At 36.4% G+C, this 24,271-nt stretch overlaps 1 protein-coding gene across 3 annotated transcripts; it reads right to left on the bottom strand.

Annotated features, from left to right (window-relative positions):
* Positions 1-985: 985 nt before the first annotated feature.
* On the bottom strand, positions 986-23,866 carry LOC139984910 (interferon-induced very large GTPase 1-like). 3 transcript variants are annotated; one of them, XM_071999038.1, is made up of 8 exons: positions 23,469-23,866; positions 18,854-18,869; positions 13,617-13,750; positions 12,687-12,986; positions 11,201-11,557; positions 9,526-9,654; positions 7,899-8,012; positions 986-6,006 (listed from the first exon to the last, which is right to left on the bottom strand). In XM_071999038.1, exons 3-8 carry the CDS (start codon positions 13,678-13,680, stop codon positions 1,361-1,363), a joined length of 5,610 nt encoding a protein of 1,869 aa, XP_071855139.1. In that variant the 5' UTR covers positions 13,681-13,750; positions 18,854-18,869; positions 23,469-23,866; the 3' UTR covers positions 986-1,360. The 3 variants fall into 3 exon arrangements, with proteins under 3 accessions (XP_071855139.1, XP_071855138.1, XP_071855136.1); XM_071999037.1 differs by lacking the exon at positions 18,854-18,869 and having other exon boundaries at positions 23,469-23,865; XM_071999035.1 differs by lacking the exons at positions 18,854-18,869; positions 23,469-23,866 and having other exon boundaries at positions 13,617-16,402.
* Between the last annotated feature and the right edge of the window lie 405 nt (positions 23,867-24,271).

Below are 24,271 nucleotides of genomic sequence, written 5' to 3'. Positions count from 1 at the left end.
AAGTTAACTCAACCGATCTTATTTAAACTTGAAGGAAAGCTACCGCTTGGAAAGAATGTGTAGAATAAACTGAATAACGAGGACGACATCTACAAAATATATTATTGTGATCAGCTCAAACATTACATGGAGTTAAGGAGTAACACGGATTCTTTCAAGTTGAATCAGAATATGGTTATATTATGTTTTATTGTAGCTATATTACATATGTTTGCATCTGGAACATACATATTCCACTCTCTCATTGCGTGTTTAAATATTAGGCCTATTTCAAAGAAAGATTTTCCAGTGTATGGAACCGAATAAAACCTTCCGTTTACTTAAACTGAGAAAAAGAAGAAATATTCATTCTTAATCGCCGTTGAACGTCATGACACAACCCCGCCCTCTCGGCAAGACAGCTGGTTACTTATAGACATTTTCCAGTGTATTTAGAAGTTGTTCAGAAAGCTAATATCAAAATGAGTCTAAAACAATAATTAAGAAAACACATTAATACTTGTACATACAATTATAGATAATAAAAATATTCACTGCATTACCAATAGCATTGGAGTCTGCCCCCCTCCCCCTTAATCTCATTCACCATGTGAGAACTTTCATGGGAAAATATTTTCGAGCAGACCTTTGTCAGTCCACTATATACGGCCCTGCCCAAGAAACGTATTCCAGGATATTAGCTGAAAAGCTTCAAGTAATCATATCTTACATTTCAAGACAATACATTTTATTTTAAATATGTCTTTGAAATTAAACTTACAGTTTCTTTTCGTAGAAAGCTAACAAAGAATTGTAAAGTGCATCAGTTGAAAATGCCTAGGCCAGAAAATTACCATGAAGATCTGATAAAACGTAACATAAAATGCAATGAAATGTAATGACATAACAATTTTGTTTACAGCAAGAGCTACAAGTTTTATTTTAAATACACGACTATATGTAGTAAATGAATTTCATTTGCCATTTTTTTTTGTAGAAGTGTAGGTTATCCGTTGAAAATTACTGTATTACATTATTCAGGTATATTGAATGCACACAATGACGGTAATAAAATGAAAGATAAACTATGGTTATATGGACAAGCCATCAACGAATTTAGATATTATTTAAGAAATTGATTAGATTGCAAAAAGCTCCTTACTGTTCATCCTTGAAAGCCCAATTTCCTTTTTTTTTCATTCTGGTTTTGAATATACTTCATGTAAGGCTTCAAAGTGTACATGCTGAATTTTAAAATCCGTGCATGGATAACCTAATTTAAGAAAAGGTGTACTCCGTGGTGTTTTGTGATTCGCTTACACCACCATCGTATTATGTAAATCTCAAAATTTACGTGCGCTGTTTTGCCCTAGCCACCTATTTAATTTTCGTGATGTTTGTAATTATCTCTTAGGCTTTTCATAGCCATCTTCTGTGTAACGTTATCCCATTCTTCTGGTATCTCTGCTGGGTTTGCATCATATAATTTTGCAAATTCATCATTCAAAGTTGTCAATACCCACATCCAGTAATGAATTGGTTTGTCAGCTTTGATTGGTTCAATATACCAAGAATCATAGTCTATTTTATAATCCGTGTATTTTCTCCATATCTCCTTTGGCTCCTCTTGTACCATATATGCACTATCTGTGGCCATCAAAAGTGTGCATGATGAAGCTGTTAGATCTTTTGAAAGGTGCCAACGACGACCTGCCACACCTTGAGGGTAATGGAAAGTAGCGACGTGTGTATGCTCACCACTGATTTGCAAATGACAGGTTACCTTACAGAAGGGACAAACTTCCTTGCAAACTCCTAAATGGTCCAATATCTCCTGAGCAACATCTTTCTTCATTTTTGAGTACAGCAGAGATGAAACTGTGTTATCTAGTACATTAGAATTCCCTAGTTGAAGTGCAACTTGTACTTCTTTTTTCAACTTTCCACTTACAACTTTGGTTAGACTATTGGTAAAGCCTTTAACATCACTTAATTCAAAATCTTCAGCAACAGACTCTACATCAAATGAGTAATCGCTGATAGATCTCTGCATTTTAAATTTCAAAGCCCATATCTTAAATGTAGTTCCAGCTTCATGTTCAGTGGAACAAGCTTCAGTCTCACGTAAGGCCGTAGTAATTCCACGAAGTACTTTGTCTAATTCTTCCGAAATTAAAGTGATGACCCAACCATCTTTAAGTTTATTTTTTACTTTTTCACGCAGCCAACTAAACACGAATGTCTCATTTCGCTGGATAAAGTCGACATACAATTGTGCCTCTTTCTTGTGCAAGAGCTCTTCTAAGATTTTACCGATCAGTCTCTCTTTGTTATTGTAACAATTATCAGTCCTCATTTTGCTTAAAAGAGTGACGTTTATGATATTTAAAACTATATCTTGAGTCGCTGTCATTAACTCTGAATATATTCGGTCTACAGCTGCATCGATCTTAATGGTTTCGTCAAAAAAAGCTAAGAAGTCATTTCGCATATGTTTCTTTTCCTTTTCAAACAATGCTTTTACCGAATTAGCCTTCTCATATTCTGCTTGACATTCTTTGTAAGCTTTAGCTAGATCATGAGAGGCTTTGATTAGAGAGTTCACTAAAAAGTCACTATTGACTTTGTGTGTTTTCAACGTATTGTACATTTTAGTCAAGACAGTATCAACGTGATTTTGATGAAACGGTTTCATATGTTTATGCTTTCGAAGTTCACGTAGACATGCACTTAAGGTTTTCTCGAGTTCACTTGTAGCAGTAATTTCGTCTCGAGATCCTGAGCTCATCCAATTTGTAAATTGTTTGAAGAAATCCTTTATTTTACTTTTGTACGTTTTACTATGTTCAGTTTCCAGCAGTAGTCCAGAAAGGCTTTTGTCAAGTGCTTCATCGATTACTTTGTCACTTATTTTGGTTTTGCTGAATTTTTCTTCAAGCTCTTTAGTTTTCTTGCGCCAAAGTTCATCGAATTCTTTATCCAGTCTCGTGCTATTTGCTTTCCAATCGGTATTAGGATTTTTCTTCTTTAAATCAAGTGCAGTGCTTTTAGCAGCTTGTTTCAGTTCCTGTTTTGCCTGTTTGATGAAGTGTGGCATGGACTGAATGTCCTCTTTATTTTGCAGTAGAATTTCAGTGTTTACTTCGATAGCCCTTTGGATATCTCGACCAATGTCGAGTGTTTCATTTTTTATACTCTGTTGCCGCCTCTTCACCTCAGCTTCATCGTTATGTGCCTTTACATACTCATCTATTTTCTCATTGACAGTTTCACATTTTTTATTAATTTCGATTTTCCCTCTCCTGAAAAAATCATCTTTTGTCGCGCTGCTAAGATTATTACTATTTTTTAGTTCCCACTCTGTCAAATCAGTTCTCATTTCTCCAATAAGTATGTTATGCTGTAATCGAAACCTTTGGTTACTCAGTGCATCAAAACTGTTTTGGAAATTGAACACAAAATCTTCTGATTTCACTGCTTCCCATACATCTGTCAATCTACTTATGAATTTTTCCATTGTAAACTGAGGCGGAGTAATTGATGTGGTGTTTTGCAATAAAATAGCTGACTTTAAAGCGTGAATTTGATCACTATAACCGTGATTTGGAGGAGACATTAAACCCGTCCACAGGCACGGGAAGAATTGCAAGTCATCCTCTTCAACCATCGGGAACACGTCTGAAAAGTCGTGAATATCATCGACTTTCTCCTCAGCAGCGGCAGTACGTGTGACTTTATTGAGAGCGTCCTTTATTTTAGCCATGTTAGATTTATTATTGGCAGCAGCTGCTATGTCGCTCACTCTCTGCTGAATAATTCTGCAATTAGAAACCAAATTGACTTTCTTCATTCTTATCATGGCATGGACAACTATTTGCAATATGCCAATCATATCTGGGCCAATAGTTTCTTGACCGATATTCAGTAGAGTTAGGTCCCCTATGCACATGACCAGTGTAGCTATCGAATTGTCAAATCTGTGGTCGTTGAGAACAGTTCGATCTGGAGAATGCAATCCTTCAGTATCAATAATCAGAAGATACTTACAACCAACTTGTTTATGAAGTGCGGCATTTACTTCTACCAATTGTAAGTATAACCCTCGTGTACATCTACCAGCACGTACCGGAAACCTGACCCCAAACATACTATTCAACAACGTTGACTTTCCACTACTCTGGATACCAATTATTGACAAAACAAATATATTTGGGTTCTTAAGCGTATTTGAGAGGTTCATTAAGACGCCTGAAATCCATTTAATGGGAATGTAAGCAGTTTCTCCATCTAAAAGTTCCAAAGGATATCCTGCAAGAAGTAATTTTGATGCCAGGTTAACCAGCAATTCATTTCGTTCGTGAAAATGTGTATTTTCAAGGCTTGCTTCATACCAATGGCCTAATTCACGAATAAAGTGTTCGCAACTAATGTTTTTCGCACTAACTTTTCCGCTTTCTTTTAGAAGTTGCTGTTGCAACTCTTTTATTTCATTTTGTAGTTCACTGCGTTCACTGGACGTAGCTTGCTTCATAGCAGATTTTTTTTTTTGCAGTGAGGCATTCAACACGTCGATTCTCTTAACTAATGGAGGAATTTCACGGGCGACCATCATTTCGATTTGAGTTCGAAAGAAGGACATGAAGTAATGCAAGAGATCATTTTCATTAAGCATAACTGTCTGCAAGTTTTCCCAAAATATTTCCATTTCTGCAGATAAACCTATCTGTCTTTGTATTCGCCTTATGTCACGTTTAGTTTCTTCCTTGGCTTCAAACTGATGATCAACAGATTGTACCCCAACACACAAAGGTTTTTTATCAGCTTCGACCCATTTGACCCATTCAACTTGTAATTGTAAATACGATTTTTTCACTTCCTCAATGGATTTCTGTGTCGGAAAGGAGGATTCAAGCAATTGTTTTGCTTTGCTATAATAATCGTTGCAATGATCTACATTTATATCATTAATGCATTGTGTTTGCCAGCTTTCAATTGAACAGTAATGCTCACGACTTGTGTCAACGCAGACTTGCACAATCTTCTCACAAATGACTTTTGCAAGTTCTGTTTTATTACGTTCTACGCCGAAATTAACACTATCATCGAAATAATCGGATTTTCGTTTCTTACTTTTCCTGCCGAGCTGTTGCTTCCATGTTAGCCTGCCCTCTGTTTCTTTTTGTGAAATCAAATGTATTACGAAAACATTTTTGCATCTTTTCTTTAAAGCATCAATTGCTGTCTTGTAGTATTCCAATTTGTCTTTGTCTACAAATAGGAACGTAGCATTAGCTATGCTGCATATAAATTGAGTTTCGGTAGTAAATTCTTTGGAATCACCTCGCAAATTCAACAATAATGTAACTTCTTTCAACAATTCCTCTTTTCTGCCGTACATTGGCAGATACCATTGGGCTTCTACTGATCCACAACATTGGTAAACATACTCTTTTTCATCTTCATAAGACAGGAAATTGCGAAATGTTTCATTACCTTGAGCTCTACCAATGACATTATTTAATACAGATGACTTGGAGATTGGAATCTTACCAAATCTTATGAATGCAGTGGTAAATACAGGCTCACTTACCATTCGTTTTTCTGGTGCAAGAGATGTTTCATTTTCTTTCCATTTTTTTACAACACGATTTAGTGCCCAGGTTAGCAGCTCTGGTTTCGCGTCATCTCTTACCCCAGGTAATAAGACTGGCACGGCAAGTTGACAAGACGCAAATTTCTCCAGCAAATGCTGTCTTAAATGATTATCGGAACAATGAAGAATTGCATATATAAAATCTCTTACACTACCTTCTATGTGAAGATTCTCTTTCCATGTTATCCTACTGTCTAGTGAGGTTAGCTTACTGATAAACATAAAAGGTAAATCTTTTCTTTTAATTTTTGGATCGTCGCTGGGGAACAGCCGTACCTCTGTTGCTTCTTTCATGGTAAGTTTGCGAGGAAAATAGTCCTTGAGACCGACTATATCCAAGTATTGTATGAAGTCTTCTTCAGACTCTCCATTATCTATGGACAAAAGGCAACACAAAAAAATACATGATACGCACGTTCATCAATTTTATACTGATATAACGGTCAAATCAGAAACGTTCCAAATTTTCTTTTCACTGGTGACATTTATTTTGGACCAATGAAAATGGAACATTTGTTTAGCATTCTGTAAAAATTGACATTTAGAAATACATCAATTTTAAAGATGATAGGTTTTACATAAGAAAAGCGTGATGGCATACATGCACGTTGAGAATACTCAGTGGTCTTTAGTTTTCTTTCTCTGTCAACTGTACTACAAAATCTGTCGATGACATCACAATTTTACAACACCACATGAAGTGGAACCTTTTCAAATGCAACTTTAGAATGAAAAGCAGTATTAAGAGAGAAGTCAAAACGGTTCTTTGTAACTTCGTAAAGATGACGGCATCACACCTGTTTGCTTGATGATCATCTTACATATCGCTTCACGAAAGTCGAATATGATATAGAAAATACAACTTCATAATGATATTTAGAAATATTGTAGTCATATTATTGCACAATTACTGCTAGGCTATCATTTCAATAGCGAACTGTTAAAGGCATGCGTAGAACGCCAAGCAGCCACATGTGCCCGTTGGAGAAGCCGAATGCATTATAACTTATTGCATACTGCACGAGGCTATCCAAAAAGTTCTCTCTTAGGGTCTACAAAACAAGAAACCAATTTCACTTTACCAGATCAAACAGCAATGGTAAATTTATCCCATATTAAAGTTTGCATTTTTTTGTAAATATTTGACGAGTTCTACCTTTACTATTTTGGAAAGTACATATAAGGCCCATACCATGTTTGATATCTAAGCTTTATGATGTGATAGTAAATGTTTAAGTTACTTTTAATAACCAGCACATCATTGCAGCGAGGATGGTATTTGTGAATATCTATTGACCTTTCATGCCAATGTATTACGCTCTTTTGGACTAATAGACTCAGTGCGCATGGAAAGTACACACAAGTCCAATGCCATGTTTGATATCTAAGCTTATTATAATACAATAGAGAAGTAAGCTTCTATTAATAATATTTATAGACTCAGTGCGTATAGTTCCTTGTGAATTATTGAAGTTTATTAACAAATGTTGGCAAAAATCATTGTTGCTTAGGAGATCCTATTTGCAGGCAAGGAATATCAGATCAAATTTCAACTCAGCGCCATTTTGTTTTGTTTTTCTAAAACACATCGAAAACTTAATTCCATCGTCATATATAGGACTCATACTGTTAACACATACGCGTTACATGGCACAATTTCCTTCCCCCCTCTCATTTCCAACAACATGTCTAACCCGACCATATATGTCTAAGCATTCGGGTCCCAACTTATTAGATACACTGTCTGAACATTATTCCTCACCGCCTGCCCTAGCTAACTTGATCCGCCATTTATCTTTGCAATTTTATTTCGATTTGGCATCGTATATAATGACAGTGGCGGTGATGAAGATGACGACGATGAGAAGGGTGGTGATGAATGATGATGGTGAGTTTGAGTTAATCAGATGTATGAGCCTGCCTAGGAGGCAATATTTGCTATGTCTTATTCTACGACGACGATAATGACAGTGGCGGTGATGAAGATGACGACGATGATAAGGGTGGTGGTGATGATGATGATGGTGAGTTTGAGTTATTATTCTTTTAGCTAAAACTTCGGAAATATACCTGTCCCACTTTTAGTTTGTTCCAACGTCAGTATAAGGCTTAAAATATAACCGTAATGACCAACGCGCTCCAGAGCACAAATGACAACATGATATTGTCATTCGGTTTTGTTTTCAGGAATCTGAGAAAACTCGCACACGTTCTCTCCGTTTGTTAATTCGTACAAGTTTAGATTTCTCCTAATCGTTTAACTTACCTGCATCGCTTAGACTCGTGACAACACCGGGAGCATCAAAATATTCTTCCATATCTTCTTGCGATGTGGTCGCCTCGATTCTCGTTTGAGTTTCCTCCGAAGTAGCAGAACAACCTTAAGTTGGATTGTAACAAAACTTGGTATACAGTTGTTGCTAAATATTGATTTCCACATCAAAATGCATTTTGGGACAAATTATTCGGGCCGGAATTTGCAGAGCCCATTTTTTATTGGACCATTTGGGCCCGCATTTTCTTATCATTGCAATAACTCTGCAACTAAATAACTGGTAAATTTAGGCCATCTGGGCTTAAAAATATCCCTGCCCATGTTTGGTTCGAGTACGCCAAAATATTATTTCCAACATTTATTTTTAGGACACATCCTTTTGGGCCCGAATTTGTGGAGCACAATACTTATTTTGTGGGGTTCAATATTTGCGATCATATACATTTTGGAGCCTTTTTTCTGAGTCACATATTTTGGGGACCATTTACTCGCAAACTTTTATCTAGCCCAATTTCTTTGGGAGGGACTACTTTAAAATTGCAATGACGCCACTACCATAAGTCAGATTTTATCTTAAAACTTGGAATACAGTTGTTGGTTAAAATGAGGTACATGTGGGCATAAATGTTATGATATTGGGTGATGTACCCCGTACCACGTATCAGGGCCTTTTCGAACATACTAACGAGAGGCCGTGTCCCCCAGTCCCCTACATGGCTATCCCATTCAGCTCATTTGATGCCTTTTTGGCATGTAAAACAATAATAATAACACAAACCTAACAAGTAATTTACACATCAATTCTCCATATGGCTTCCCCTCAGCATATATAAACTACGGCTACCATCAGAATAACCAAACGTGCTTTTATATCTGGTTATTGACGTAGCAAATATAGTACACCTTCAATTACACCAGCCAGTTGCAATTAACACGAATTTGGGCCAAAGCAAGACCTCCTGTCATGGAATTCTATCTATATCACGTGAATTACTTATCAAAATATGACTACCTTCAATTACCTAAGTAAAACATCAAATAAAAAGTAAAGTCCAATTCTTCCCCTACAAAGTGATTTCTCGGAATAACTGCTCTAATTTACTATTTTATTTATGTAAGAAGTCAAAATTGCTAAAACATGAGATCACAAAATAAAGAAATTTTAAAGGCAATTAACAAGGCCTGGGAAGTTCCATTTTCCAGCAAGTTGGGAGGCATGTTTGGCATACAAATGTCTTGTTATCAACCAATATTGGCGCCCGCTTAGATGGTAATCGTTACAAGTCCGTCCCTCAGAGCAAAGCCCCCCCCCCGGCTCCACCCCCTTTTTCAAAATCATGGATCCGCCCTAATGGCATTGGTGGTAGTGGTTAGGTAGTGGTTAGTGTGAGTTATTATTATTTATGGTTAAACGTCTAAAATATCCCTGTCTCACTTTAAGTTTGGTCGAACGTCAGTTTACGACTTACAATATTACTGTAATGACCAATGCCTTCCAGAGCACGAACGACAACAATTAAATTGCGATTTTTGTTTTGTTTTCAGGAATGAGAGAAAACTAGAACACGTTCTCTCCATTTGTTAATTCGCTCAAAGTTCTCTTCATAGTTTAACTTACCTGCCTCGCTTAGACTCTGGACGACACTAGGAGGATGAAAGCCTCCCATTTCTTCTTGCAATATAATCGTTTCGGTTGTCGTTTGAGTAACAGATTTCGTAATAGCTTTTGATCGACGAAACCTTGCATCTGAATAAAGAAATGATTGAAGGAAACACTACCGGTTGGTGAGAAAATTCATAACTGTATATTATAAAAGGGTAAACAGGGTTCTAGAATTACAAGGGGCGGATCCAGGGGCCAAGGGCAGCCCAGTCCGCCCCCCTTTACTGAAAATAAATCGTGTTTTTTTCAAAAGTACGAAAATGAATTGGCATGGCTTGCAGGTAGGTGTTGAAAAGACCATAACTTCACTTCCGTAAAACGAGATCGTTTTTATTTTGAAGTGAAGCTGTTGAGGCTGAGACATTCCAATGTATTCAATTAGCACCTTCCTTCATTATTAAAAGGGAAATCACACTAGAAATGGCATCTGGGGCAATAGACGTTGATACAGCTGGGTATATGCGCACGTATGGAAAGCCATTTTAACTATTAGTTAGGAATTTCAGATATCTCAAATTAAATTTCAAATAACTCAAATTCATTTAAGATATCTACAAATAATTGCAGATATCTCAAAATCAATTTCAGATATCTTGAAATACCAGAGACTTTTAGATATCTGAAATTCTTGCACCCCCCCCCCCCCACCCCTTTTCCAAATGCCTGGATCCGCCCCTGATTGGATTCCATTCGAATTACCTTTCTGTCCAATTAATACTTTTACATCTTTACTAATATGTTTTAGCTGAATAAGTGTGTTAAAACCAGTAACCTTTTGCAAACATCAGTCTCAAACAATGAATGATCAATATATTGTGATTTGTCTAATGAGTTACTAATTGCTATAAAGGGACTCACTTTTTACATTTACATTGAAAACAATACAGATGCAATGGCTAAATCCAAACTTTAATCTACTTAGATTCACATCAGGTGTAAACTGTTCAGCTTGCCCTCAAAAACTTTAATTCAATATTGTTGCACCTACAAATTACAGTTGTTATATCTCGAAGTGTAAACACCTGGAGATATAACATATTGAAATGATAAGAAAGCACAACTTGTTACAGTTTCAATATGAACTGGACTGAGGTGAGGAATAAAATATTAATTTCGCGAACTATTGTGAAATTGCATTCGATACTCCAGTCGTAGCAAGTACAGCATTTGTATTTACTTCCTTGACAGAAGTCAGAATATATTATTTATATGAGAAATAAAGATTACAACGTTCTACAGGCACATTCTCTACGTGTTTGCCCGTGTCTGCTTATATTATGATTAAACAGTTACAGTGGTAAACACGTCACCATTTGTCAGTATTACAAAACGCTGTGCGGTTTGTCTCTGTCCAAAGTAATGAACAAGTATCGTAAAGATCGTTTTCTTAGATCCGAAGGTATGGACCAAGGTACATTTGAAACTGCAGACTGTAGCGGTAACGAAACAAAGGCAATCACCATCTATAATAGATTAAACACTTACCCTTATCTTTAGGCAAATACACTTAGAAGATAATGATGTCAATGAACCATTTAAGCTATCTATTGCCGTTGTTATTCTCAAAACGTTCGAGTGCTATTAATGAGGATAAAGAGAAAATATCAGTTCACTGTACAAATTCACTTACTGTTTGTAGTTAACTGCTGTTTGGCATTTTCAAATTCCTCAGTATCGTATGAAATTTTCATAGACGAACTTTCTAATTGAAAGTCTTTCCTTTCCGTATCGCTTATCTCGCTTTCATAAATAGCCATTAATCTTCTAAGGAGTTCCCCTGACTCAATGTCTTCTTTGAGTTTGTCTAGTGTTTCCACATAAGATACCTTCAAGCAGATAACGAGACTGCCCTCCTGACAATCTACGAAATGAATTCCCTTATCCCGTGTGAAGACAGACTTAATGGCACGTTTCTTTGAGAGCATGAATGTCTTAAACCTGGAAAATAAACTGGTTGGGTTGTCGTTATTAACCGTAACACGAACATCTGCAGAAAACAATAAAAACCTATAATAGATAATATCGGGTTTTCATCATATAATTCGTAAGTGTTTTAACTAACCCTCTATCGCTGCTTGTAGATATGAACGAATTTACAATCTGAACGATATGTATATGACGCCATATTTTAATAGTCTTTCAAACTAGGAATATATGATAAAAAACAAAAGCATGAAGTTGTATGTAGTCATACTTTCAATATAATTTCAATATCTCAAATGTTCCATTATACCGAAAGAAAACACTACTGTTTCGCATGTTAAACAAGAGTAATGTATCATGAGTATCGTACTACACACAACTATCAAACAACACACTGTAAATTAAATAAAATCAACACGTGTCATCGTTACTGACAAATCCCATGTTGAAGGTTCTTTCTCTATCTTACAACATTTAAATAAAGACATGTGGACAATCTATGAGTTGCATATATTTAAACCATAATGTCATCACTTTGGAGGCATTTTGTCATTTTACCTACAGTAAGTCGAAAGTGCATGAAACTTGAACTTCACTGACCTCACGCTCGAAACTTTCATTCAAACAGTCATTGCTACCTATATCGGTCTGCCACTTGGTCATATCACAGAACTATAGGCGTTTAACATTATTTTCAATGTAAACTCTCCGAGTCCGATATCCCACATTGTTTTGGCTATTTATGCATTTTAATATGCGTGCAATGAACAAAATGTTGTTTTGGGGTTATTGATATAATTTGTAGCTATAACGTCACAAGATATGAACGAATTTGTAATGAACGTTTATCCAACAAGAGCAACAGTTTAGTTTTTAGTTGTCACAGTTCTGAATACAGAACATTGACTACCAGTTTAAAATGGATGATGATACTTTTTCAGGGTTCTTAAAAGTAAAACTGGATATCAGACTTCTGTATACCTTCTGAAAAGGTTGTGACTATAAATGTTATGCATGCTATTCGGAACAATACAACTGTTTGTGAGAATTGATAACTTGACACCAAATTGTCAATCAGTGAGAACTGAGAGCCATTGACGAGAACAACGAATCTAAGGTTGTACAATAATTACAATGGTTGTGGCTGCATCAATCAAAGCATAAATTGAGAGGAAAGGAGAAACTAAACTTACCTGGGAATTTTGAAATGTGATTGTAGTCCTCAATGATACCTTGAAGGTTTGACAGACCATTCTCTCTAAAAGCTTCCAGTAGCTTTGTTGTGTCCTTCCCAGTGATGATACAATTTCTACGGCACTCAAGTAGGAAATGATGTCGGGGTTTGTCGTTAGCTCTGATCCTCTCTAAAGAACTAGTCATATTGAAATATTCACATAATGTATTGATGGTTGGTATGTCCAGAGAGTGCTGTAAACGTTCAATCATGTCGAGATAGTCGAATGTCATTTCGTTGCCATGTGGTTCATCGGTAACTGAAATGAAACCATAGATTTAAACTATTATGAGAGATAATTGTTCCGCAGCCTTTCATCGAAACAAAAAGAATATCATACATATAACAGAACTGTAGTAGAGTCCAGTGCATCTGAATCTAAGTCAGATTCCAGCAAGTCCGGGTCCAAACCAAGCCTGATTCAGAGGCAGGCTGACTCAATACAAGTTCGAGTCCAGGATATCCAGAGTGCGAGTCGAGTCTGAGTCCAGGCTATGAACAATAAACACTACCTAGATTTTGGTAACCTGGGCTCTATTTCATAAAAGTTAGGAGTATACCTATCTTGAGCAGGCTTAGGAAGAATATTTGTTCTTAAGACGAGAATTTTTATTAACTTTAGAAACATTCCTATCTTCCTATTTCATAATGTAATTCACAGTAGGGAGAATTAATTCCTATCTGTGTACTGAAATCGTTCCTCATTATAGATTTGCTGAAGATGCAACTACAGCACGCTACAATGCGAAACCAAGCACTACCACCATCTGTGCAGTTTTGTTATGCATTGCGGCTCTTAGGGCATGTGTCTCTGACAGAAACATTGAAGCACGTTCTCTCCGTTTGTTAATTCGTACAAGTTCAAATTGCTCTTCATTCTTTAACTTACCTTCCCTGCTTAGACTCTGGGCAACACATAGAGTATTACAGTCTTCTTCCATGTCTTCTTGCATTGTGGTCGTTTCGATCCTCGTTTGAGTCTCCTTTGAAATAACAGATTCCCTAAAAGTAGTGGACGAACATCTGTAAAGAGAAACGAATGAAGTAATTACTAGCGTTTGGATCCAGGGGCCCGGCCCAGCTCCCTTTTCTGAAAATAAAATCGTTAAAAAATATAGTACAAACATGAACTTGCATGACTTGTAGTTATGTGTTTAAACCAGAATGCAAAAATGCATTGTGGTTTGGATGATGTAGCATGAGAAGTTTTCTTCATAAGTCTGACGTTATGTATAGTAGTGCTGAGAGTCGTAGTTGCGATTACACTTTGGAAGTTTGACAAATCGCGCTACAATTTAGCACTGCACACATTCTGCTTTTGAAAAATAGCCTAACCTATATAAAACAACACTTAAGCAGTTTGTCAGCAAATATCGCAAAAGTACAGGTTCTCACAATGCTACACTGTGCTGTGTTAAAATTGCTAGTCAGTAATACGCTCGTTCTACAGTACAACATTCAGTCCTAGCAATGTTTGATCATTGCGCATAATCGCAAATTCGGAACTTATTAATCTTTTACGTTTGCCAAAGTAGTGTCATTTCAAACATGATTACAATTACTTCATTACTGGCCTGGTTCACGTTTATCGGAAGTCTGATCGAGTGTGTCGATTGCGGTGTAGTTTAATTTCAATGTGCAAAATATGTGCCTGCTTTTTCGCTAGGATAGAGCCTAGCCTAGAACGTTGAACGTCATTCTACAGAAAACTCTTTCATAACAATCAATTAAACCGCTACAAGGTGTTACATCTATTCATTGTTTGCACGTTTGCTTTTGGTGCTAGTACTTGTAGTAGCCTTGTAGATTCATTCGAAAGTTTTTTATTTTGGTGTTTAAGAAAAGTGTACATTGAAAATTGTTAACACTATTTGGTTGGTAGATGTTTTAACATGATTGAGACATCACGCGTTAAGACACGAAAGAACAAATAAAGACAGTGCAACATTGAGAAAGATTTGTTTTGACGGTTTTGTAGAGGTGACAGTGATGACGTCATAACTGTAACCGAGTAATCGCGAGAAGGGCTATACGATTAATCGACTACTATAGAAAGCGTCGACTATCAGCAATAATTTGAAGGTGTACAACATACTTGATCTTAGTAATACCGTGGAAAGCAGAGTGATGTGACAAACAATAAATTCACAATGACACAGGCTGTCCCTAAATGACCATTGACCTCAACAACAGGCTTCTTGTACTAAATGTGATACATCAACATACTAAATATGACATCTGTCCTATTAAAATATTGTTTAAAACATGGTTATCACAATATGACCCCTGGTGAACTAAAACGTCCACTGACTTCCGACCACATCAGGCACGCACGTATGACAAACTAGCTGGATTACAACGTGTATGCAGTGCTATACTGTGCATGTATGCACACCGCATGTTTGTTTATGTTGGCAATGATCGCAAATGATTGCAGAGAGCATTTTTCACTACCAGAGAATTCCCGCAACCAAACATGATTAACTATTAACAGTGTCAAACACCACATAGTGGAAACTATTCAGCATGAAGAAATCTGTAATGGAAATGTTGTTAACTACATATATCGTTTTGCTTCCAAATAATGTTAAAAAAAAGCTCCACCTAGCGGATAGAAGCGATACAAAAGCTTCATGTGGACTTTAATATATAGGAGTTGATGTTTCTTTCGACAAAACTGTAATGACTCAATAAGAAGGACTATGTATTTATTATAGAGTCTCTTGAAAGCACGGTGTATTTATATCAGAAGCATTTATGGACATTAGGATGTTTTTTCGAGGTTAAAATTCGGTCCACATTAAGGTAGCCCAGTAACGCGATTGAGTGAGGAATTTTTATAAATTCGATTTTTGACCGAAGTTAAGAATTGTTCTTACACAAAAATTAGCCATATTTTATGACACTAGTAGACCAGTTTATTTATTTTCGATTATGTTATGTATTCTATATACTATTTTCAGCCACATTTATGGATAATTAGGGTGTTTCTCGGGGTTAAAACTAACAACATCCTTTGTGTTCATTGAGCACTAGAAAGACGCAAGAATGTTTGCAGACAATGGTACAGTTGGGAAGCAGACCCAGGGTTCGCCGGAATTTATTAAGCCTTGGTGACGTCACGCATTTTGAATTTCGGCGGTAATCGTTCACTGAGACACGAGAAATAAATGTGTGTTGTTTTCATTAAAACCTCATTCAAATGTCTACTGAACCTGAAAACTAAGATGAACAAGTTTCTGACTTACCACTAGCAATTAATTCGAACAGAATGACTCAGAGGAAAACCGCTAAATTACAGGTGATATTTAGGTCACGGCTGCAAAAGCCGAAGCGACCGATCGTGAAACCGACTCAAAAAAGACTTAAAACACCGGTACAAACGCCAAATGTTCACAAACAGTTAGATAATTTCATTACACACAGACACATCCGTCAATTACCACAGTCTGCTTCAAAACGGCCGATCACAATTCATTTCACATGTCTCCGACGTTCGCGGGTGATGTTGGACCGCCATCTTTGAAATTTTAACAAGTTAGCATCAATATTCTGCTCTACATTTAACACAGCGTGTGAGCTTGAATGCAAAAACGCAGACGCCAGTGTACATACTTTATCGATTTTAGCGGATGTAAAAGGTTTATTTGGGTTTTTGCTTGGATAAATCCATACCACAAATGAAAAGATTCGTCAAATTTCAGTTTGATAGAAAACAACCCGTCAAAATTCAGTCCACACGGCACCGAGTGATTTTAGACAACTATCGCTGAATTTGTAACGAAGTTAGCAACATATCCAGCTCTACATTCAACACGTTTCCACGGTTCGTAGGGATACGCGTAAGCACGTTTCAACGATGGTGTGCTGGGGGAGGTGATGGGGGATCTCAGACAAGTGATGTGCTTAGCATACTACATCACACTCCTTATGCAAATTTGAGCACGCAATTCAAAGAGTGGGGGTGTGGTTACTATCGCGAATTAATTTCTCTGCATGTGCTTAGCCTTATTATAGTAACATTGCACTGCTTATTCCTTAGCATCCCATGAGAGGTGAAGTCAAGGTATAGTGATAGGAACAACCCCCACCCCCCCCTACAGGAGGTATCCGCTTGTTGCATAACTTCATAAAGATGGATAAGTATGTGCAACTGCATATCTGTAATAAATTTCTTGCAAGAGACTACATTTAAAGGTACAGAGGAGCAGAATAGCATGTTTGTCTTTAAGTAGCTGTAAATATTAGTAGTCTTATGGACATGTGGTATGAGGTACAATATCCAATTTCTGACACCTTTGACAAACAAAGAATCAAATAGAAAACCAATTGTAAAGGAATTTCTCTTTTATTGGAGGAAAATGGCTTTTACCTGATAGACTGATTGCCTTAAAAAAATGTAAAAAGAAACATTAAAAGAGTTACTTCTGTCATAAATTAGAGAAGAAGTTACGCAATACTTCGTAGTTTGTACTAAGCTGTTCATCTAATATATGAACACACTATACTGTAAATTGCTCATAAGGAACCTCAATTTTAAATTTATATGAAAAACATAAAAATACATGATACCATTAGAGATATGCTGTATTTGCCACAAATATGCTAGATATTCAAGTATGGTCACCTTTGGTCAAAATTCTTAACCTGTTTGAATTACAACCTTAGAGGGAATTTTCCTCACTGGGACATTCAGTCACCCTGTGTGTTCCTCAAAATGTCTGAGAACAATTTGGAGGGTAAAAACCTCAAGGAAAGTACTTTTTTAATACTTCTAGCAATTATAGCGTGCTATAAATTGGGGCCTATACTGACTACCGCTAAAAATCATTCGAAACACCTTAAAGCAACGTGACAGATTCAGTATAAAGACGCTTTTCCATAAATGTAAGTTAAAAGGTGAAATGAAATTTTAATTGAAAGGATTGGATGTCTATGTCTTCAATGAACTGTTTTGGTATATCCGAAGCAAAGGCAATTTTCATGCTCAATGAACAAACATTCATGAAAAAATAATTGTTTGGTAAGTTAATGTGAGTGAGATTGACAAAACTGACTTAAGCATTGTACTTCTGTTCTTAGCAAGAACATTAAGAGGTTTATGAGGTGTCAGCAAATATGTAACGAGAAAATTCGGGGTGAAGTAACAGTGTAACAACCTGTGCGATAGCAAAACTTTCACAAATCCTCGACTTACTTTTTGCAATGACTAGCAAATTGATATGACTTGGAAGAAGTTGTATGTGAACTTACACATTACTTTACACTCTTGACTGGAAATGACTTGATTAGTAGTCTGTTGAAACAAGCTTGAATTAAAATATCTATCATACCTTGGTGAACACATCCCATATTACTGTATAGGGTTAATGAGCCACCCAATCTTAGTTTTGCAAATTAGTATTAAGCCACATCACCTCATTAATATACATAATCAATATACCAAACATTATCATTTACCTGTCATCAGCCAACAACTGCAATGTCTCAATGCAGTTAGACCAATTGTTGGGACTTACTATATTTTTGAATCATTAACTTTGAAATTGTTACCTCATCAGTATTCATGATGATTACCAAACACAATAGGGTTATTTACTCCCTATAACATGTACATATTATCACCAAACAACATCACACCAAGTTCAAGTACAATGGGACTTGTCATTATTTGAAATTTGTCATGTTTGACCCTGTGACCAAGCAACAAGAACAACAGGTCACTTATACCCATTAGATTGTGTCTATATAGTGAATTATCAAAGGTAGGTGTCGCATATGCATAAACACAAACATCAACTTGAGCCTAATTAAATGCTTAGGATCCTGTACTTTCTGTAAGGAACAAAAGATGCACAAATGACATTCCATTCCACCGCAACATTATTTCAACCTGGACCTACAAAAACAACAACATGCAATAACATCAATATTTGCCACATGATGTATGACAATGAAGATAATATGGTTGGGTTTTTATTTTACACTAGTCTTTCCATATTTGTTGAAACTGTGAATATTGTAAAAACAAACAGAAGCAACTTGAAGTAATGGCAAGCTACAATTTTCTCAAATGTTGATGCATTTTCTATATCCCAAGTGCCCACATAGGAGAATCCTACCCACAGATGCAGAGAGAGTCCTGAAAATGAAAGAAAACAAAAATAAATGTTAACAGAACGTTAGATAATAGGAGACAATATATAAAGTCACATGGCGAATGACTTCAACAAGCTTGCAACAAGCCCATATTACATAGCACATTGTAGTGGAACTTGTGAAAAGCATTTTCTCTCTGAAAATGACAGAAACATACAACAGTACAGGGTGAAGAACTTCGAAACAAAGTGAAATAGGCACATGCACAACCAAAAAATATTAACTGTAATAAGAATTCACACACAAAAGAATACTACCAAAAGGCATTGCCAACACTGTAAGAAAATTCAGTGCAGACTTATCCTTTGCCTTTTCCTTTGGACAAAGTAGAGAACCAATGTTGACTTGTCACTGACTCGACCAACATGTAATGTAGCCGACAGTGACTTGATCCAGAATTAGCAGGTGGGCCTATGTATCTAAGTACACCGGATAAAATCACACAATGGCAAAACTACTTAGTACTAACCAGAGCCGACCATGTACATATGCAATTAACCACGACAGGATACGTTGATGCAGGTGATCAAGAGCAACGGTCCTTAACAAGAGCATCAATGACGCAGTATCTCAATACTGGAAGTTCTCATTTCGATTCCTAATTTCATATCTTTGCTCTGTCTCTACAATTATCAATATCAATCATGGTACAACAAATAGAGAACTTGCATTTACGCTACTTTGCCACGAATAGTCTCTGCAGGTTACACTTCATCCTGCGAGTGTTGCCTTTAGCGCTCATTGCCTGTTTGTCGAGAGAACGGCGTTGTAAGGTTTAGTAATGTCATAGAATATTTAAGAACTTGTTTTTTATGTGGTATCCTTCATCTTGGGTCAGTCTCTGTTGGACGTTTTGGTCATATAGTTTATGATGTATCAGGTTCCTAGACATCAATCAGCTTATCTTCGTGATGAATTGAAAAAGTATTTTTGGATATGTGAAATGTACATCTTATGTTGGAACTTCTTGTTAATTTTTCTTCACACTGGTGAATATGAATGTGCGATTTAGAACAAAAGAATAAACCAGGAATGTGTTTTTTTCAAGGTTTATCAAAGTTTATTTAATCAAGGCAATGAATGGAATGGCCTGAAAAGTACTGAATTCAATTAAGAAGTCCAAAAAGTTACTATATCCCAAGAAAGAGTCCTGAAAATGAAAGAAAACAAAAAATAAATGTTAACAGAACGTTGGATAATAGGAGACAATGTATAAAGTCACATGACGAATGACTTCACATTGCTTTTAAATGCAACAAGCCCATTTTACATAACACATTGTAGTGGAACTTGTAAATGCATTTTCTCTCTGAATAACAGAAACATACAGCATTACAGGGTGTAGAACTTCGAAACAAAGTGAAATAGGCACATGCACAACCAACCCCCCCCCAAAAAAAAAAAAATTAACTGCATTAACAGTGCAGACTTATCCTTTGCCTGATCCTTTGGACAACGTAGAGAACCAATGTTCACTTGTCACTGACTCGACCAACCTGTAATGTAAGGTAGCCTACAGTGACTTTATCCAGAATTAGCAGGTGGGCCTATGTATCTAGGTACACCGGATAAAATCACACAAGGGTTAAACTACTTAGTACTAACCAGAGCCGACCAAGGCCATACTTTTTTTAATATAAGCTTATTTAATTTTCAAGAACTATTATATGTACTGGGCATGAAGGTATTGCCAGTGCTGACAACCACCAGTGGCAGAAGTCAGTAGAAAACTAATAATACCAGCATAGGCTTAGTGTTGTGTAGTTGTACTCGCACTACCCTACTTTGAACTGCTTAAGTCCTCCAAAATTCAAGGCAACGACATTGTATTTGTAAACAATATCTTGAAAGCTTACATCATATTTCATAAACACACGGTCCCGTAATATGAATAAACTGCACTATAGAATACTTAAAACTATAACCCTAGGTTACACACTATGGTAATGTGCATTACATGTACATATACAATTAACCACGATATGATACGTTGATGCCGGCGAACAAGAGCACTTAAAAATGTCACTTTAATTCAACCCAGAATGCTGGAACAACTCCGAACTTAGCATCAAATCATTGTTTAACTTGTTTTATACCATCGACCGGACGATGGAGGTAGTACCTTCTTGAAAACGGAAAATGTGCAATTCGAAAGATGAAAGGTTTTTACTCACGTTTCATTTTTATTTTTCAAGCCGAAGCAAAGAAATATCCGAATTTCATCCGCATTATGAGTCCGACATCGTCGCAAACAGATATTTAATGAATATTCAACTTCTTTTCTTCAAAGTTTTGCTTGAAGCAATTCGATTGCTGCTTTATGCATATGTATTAAAACGGATTTTCAGACGATATCCAAGCTGTAGTTTACTAAATTATAGTGATGGGCTAAGCTCCCACAATGCAATTCACCGCTTTTGCCAAGTGTTTAATGATTGCGAAATAACACAAGTTTCGGAGCGTGTGCAAAAAAGGCGTGCAACAACTGTGTCAGTGTGTCTCAGCCCGATTTGGACATAAATCGGTGAAAAAGTCATAGAATGAGATAGAATTCTCGAATAAAAATAGTAACTTTTGTTGGCAGATATGATAGTTGCTTGCTCTGGAAATTCCAGAGAAAAAGAACTTTGTATGAAAACGCTGAAACTTTTTTAAGAGAAGAGAGAGTCCCATTTACTGTTACAATATCTCTATACATGTAATGTATTGAGATAAAAATGTCACTTTAATTCAACCCAGAATGCTGGAACAACTCCGAATTTAGCCCAAAATCATTGTTTAACTTGTTTTATACCATCGACCGGACGATGGAGGTAGTACCTTCTTGAAAACGGAAAATGTGCAATTCGAAAGATGAAAGGTTTTTACTAACGTTTCATTTTTATTTTTCAAGCCAAAGCAAAGAAATTTCCAAATTTCATCCACATCGTGAGTCCGACATCGGCGCAAACAGATATTTAATGAATATTCAACTTCTTTTCTTCAAAGTTTTGCTTGAAGCAATTCGATTGCTGCTTTATGAATATGTATTTAAACGGATTTTTAAGCGATATCCAAGCTGCAGTGTACTGAAATATAGTGATGGGCTAAGCTCCCACAATGCATTTCACCGTTGTTGCCAAGTGTTAATGATTGCGAAATAACGGTCAAAAGTCGCAGTCTGATTTCAGACAATGGTAAGGGCCATTAGCCAATCAAATCACCGGCAATATGGAAACCACCATTGACTATTTTTAGCACAAACATCTCTGTAATGGGAATGTTGTTAACTACATATATGGTTTTGCTTTCACATAATGTTAAATAAGCTCCACCTAGTGGATAAAAGCGATACGGAAGCTTCGTGTGGACTTTGATATAATGGAATCCTTCTTTGATGTTTCTTTCTACAAAAACGTAATGACTCGATAAGAAGTACTGAGTTTTTATTCCAGAGTCTGTTGAAAACACTTGATATTTATTTCAGACGCATTTATGGAAAATGAAGTTGTCACGGTTTTGAGGTTAAAACTCGGTCCACCTTCAAGCTAGCCCGGTGACGCGATTGAGTGTGGAATTTTTATAAATTCGATTTTCGACCGAAGTTAGGAATTGTTTTTACAAACAAATAGCCATATTTTACGACTCTTATAGGCCAGTTTATTTATTTCAGATTATGTTATGTATTCTATATATTATTTTCAGCCACAATTATGGATATTTAGGGTGTTTCTCGGGGTTAAAACTAACAACATCCTTTGTGTTCATTGAGCACTCTAGACGCAAGAATGTTTGCAGACAACGGTAAGAACTATTAGCCAATCAAATCACCGGAAATGTGGAAACCAGCATTGACTATTTTTAGCATGAAAATTTCTGTAATGGGAATCTTGTTAACTTCATCGTTTTGCTTCCACATAATGGTGAATAAGCTCCACCTAGCGGATAGAAGCGATACCGAGACTTTGTGAGAACTTTGATATAATGGAATTGATGTTTCTTTCTGCAAAAAAGTAATAACTCAATAAGAAGGTCTATGTATTTATTCCAGAGTCTGTTGAAACACTCCGTGTTTATTTCAGACGCATAAATGGACGTTTTGCTTTCATATAATGTTAAATAACTGGGTCCTGAAAACCTTGCAACAGTTTTGCTGTCTCTGTTTTTATATTATGATTAAACAGTTACAGAGCTACACGTACACGTCACAATTTGTCAGTTTTGCACAGTGTGTACTGTCAACACTTTCTTTTTCGATATTACTCACCTATTAGGGTAGGCCTATTATTAGACGACGTAAAACTTTAGCGGAAACCTTCGAGAGAACAAACGCCTAGTCCTATGCCCACCTAAAAAAGATCTATCATGACTTTACATAGGCCTAGCCTAGGCTATTTGTTAGATCTATGTCTACTCCATAGGTACTCCTTAGCTTTTTGAAGTTGTTTTAACGTTACTTTTACGAAGGTTGCTCTGGCGATAGAACACTGTAATTTTACTACGATATTAGGCCTAGACTAGTACTAGCAGCAGTACTGGTAGTTCCTAATGTTGTGCACTAGCCTAAGGCATGAATTAGATTGTAAATCCGCGATTCATTTACCTGAAGCCTTCGAAGGACGCAATATGTTTTCCTGGCAGATAACCTGTCACAAATTTCGAACAGTTATAACTCTGTCCTGTGTCTAAATGAGAGTTTTTTTCCTCTGAAATATCACCAACGAAGGCACAACATGTGCCTACGTCGTCGCGTCCCTGCAGTCGGAAGTAGCGCGAGAAGTTCCAACCCAGTGAAATGCCCCATCTCAGGATAGATAATGATATTAAATCAGTTGCGCTCACCAATAAGCTCCACCCATGGAGGTACCTCCATGCTCAACATATCGGATAAAAGCGATACGGAAGCTTCATGTGGACTTTGATATAATGGAATTCTTCATTTATCTTTCTTTCTACAAAAAAGTAATGACTCAATAAAAAGGACTATGTATTTATTCCAGAGTCAGTTGAAAACACTTTGTATTGATTTAGAAGCATTTATGGACAATTAGGGTGTTTTTTGAGGTTAAAACTCGGTCCACCTTAAGGTAGCCCGGTAACGCGATTGAGTGTGGAATTTTTATAAATTCGATTTTCGACCGAAATTAAAATTTGTTCTTAAAAAAATAAACCATATTTTATAACTCTAATAGACCAGTTTATTTATTTCAGATTATGTTATGTATTCTATATACTATTTTCAGGCACATTTATGAACAATTAGGGTGTTTCTCGGGGTTAAACATAACAACATCCTTTGTGTTCATTGAGCACTATAGACGCAAGAATGTTTGCAGACAAAGGGTAAGGGCTATAAGCCAATCAAAACACCGAAAATATGGAAACCACCATTGACTATTTTTAGCA

Source organism: Apostichopus japonicus, chromosome 17, assembly GCF_037975245.1.
Source record: "Apostichopus japonicus isolate 1M-3 chromosome 17, ASM3797524v1, whole genome shotgun sequence".
In the NCBI taxonomy this organism is placed as follows: Eukaryota; Metazoa; Echinodermata; class Holothuroidea; order Aspidochirotida; family Stichopodidae; genus Apostichopus; species Apostichopus japonicus.
Note: the sequence above shows the minus strand (reverse complement) of the source record. Positions and strands in the feature narration are given on the sequence as shown.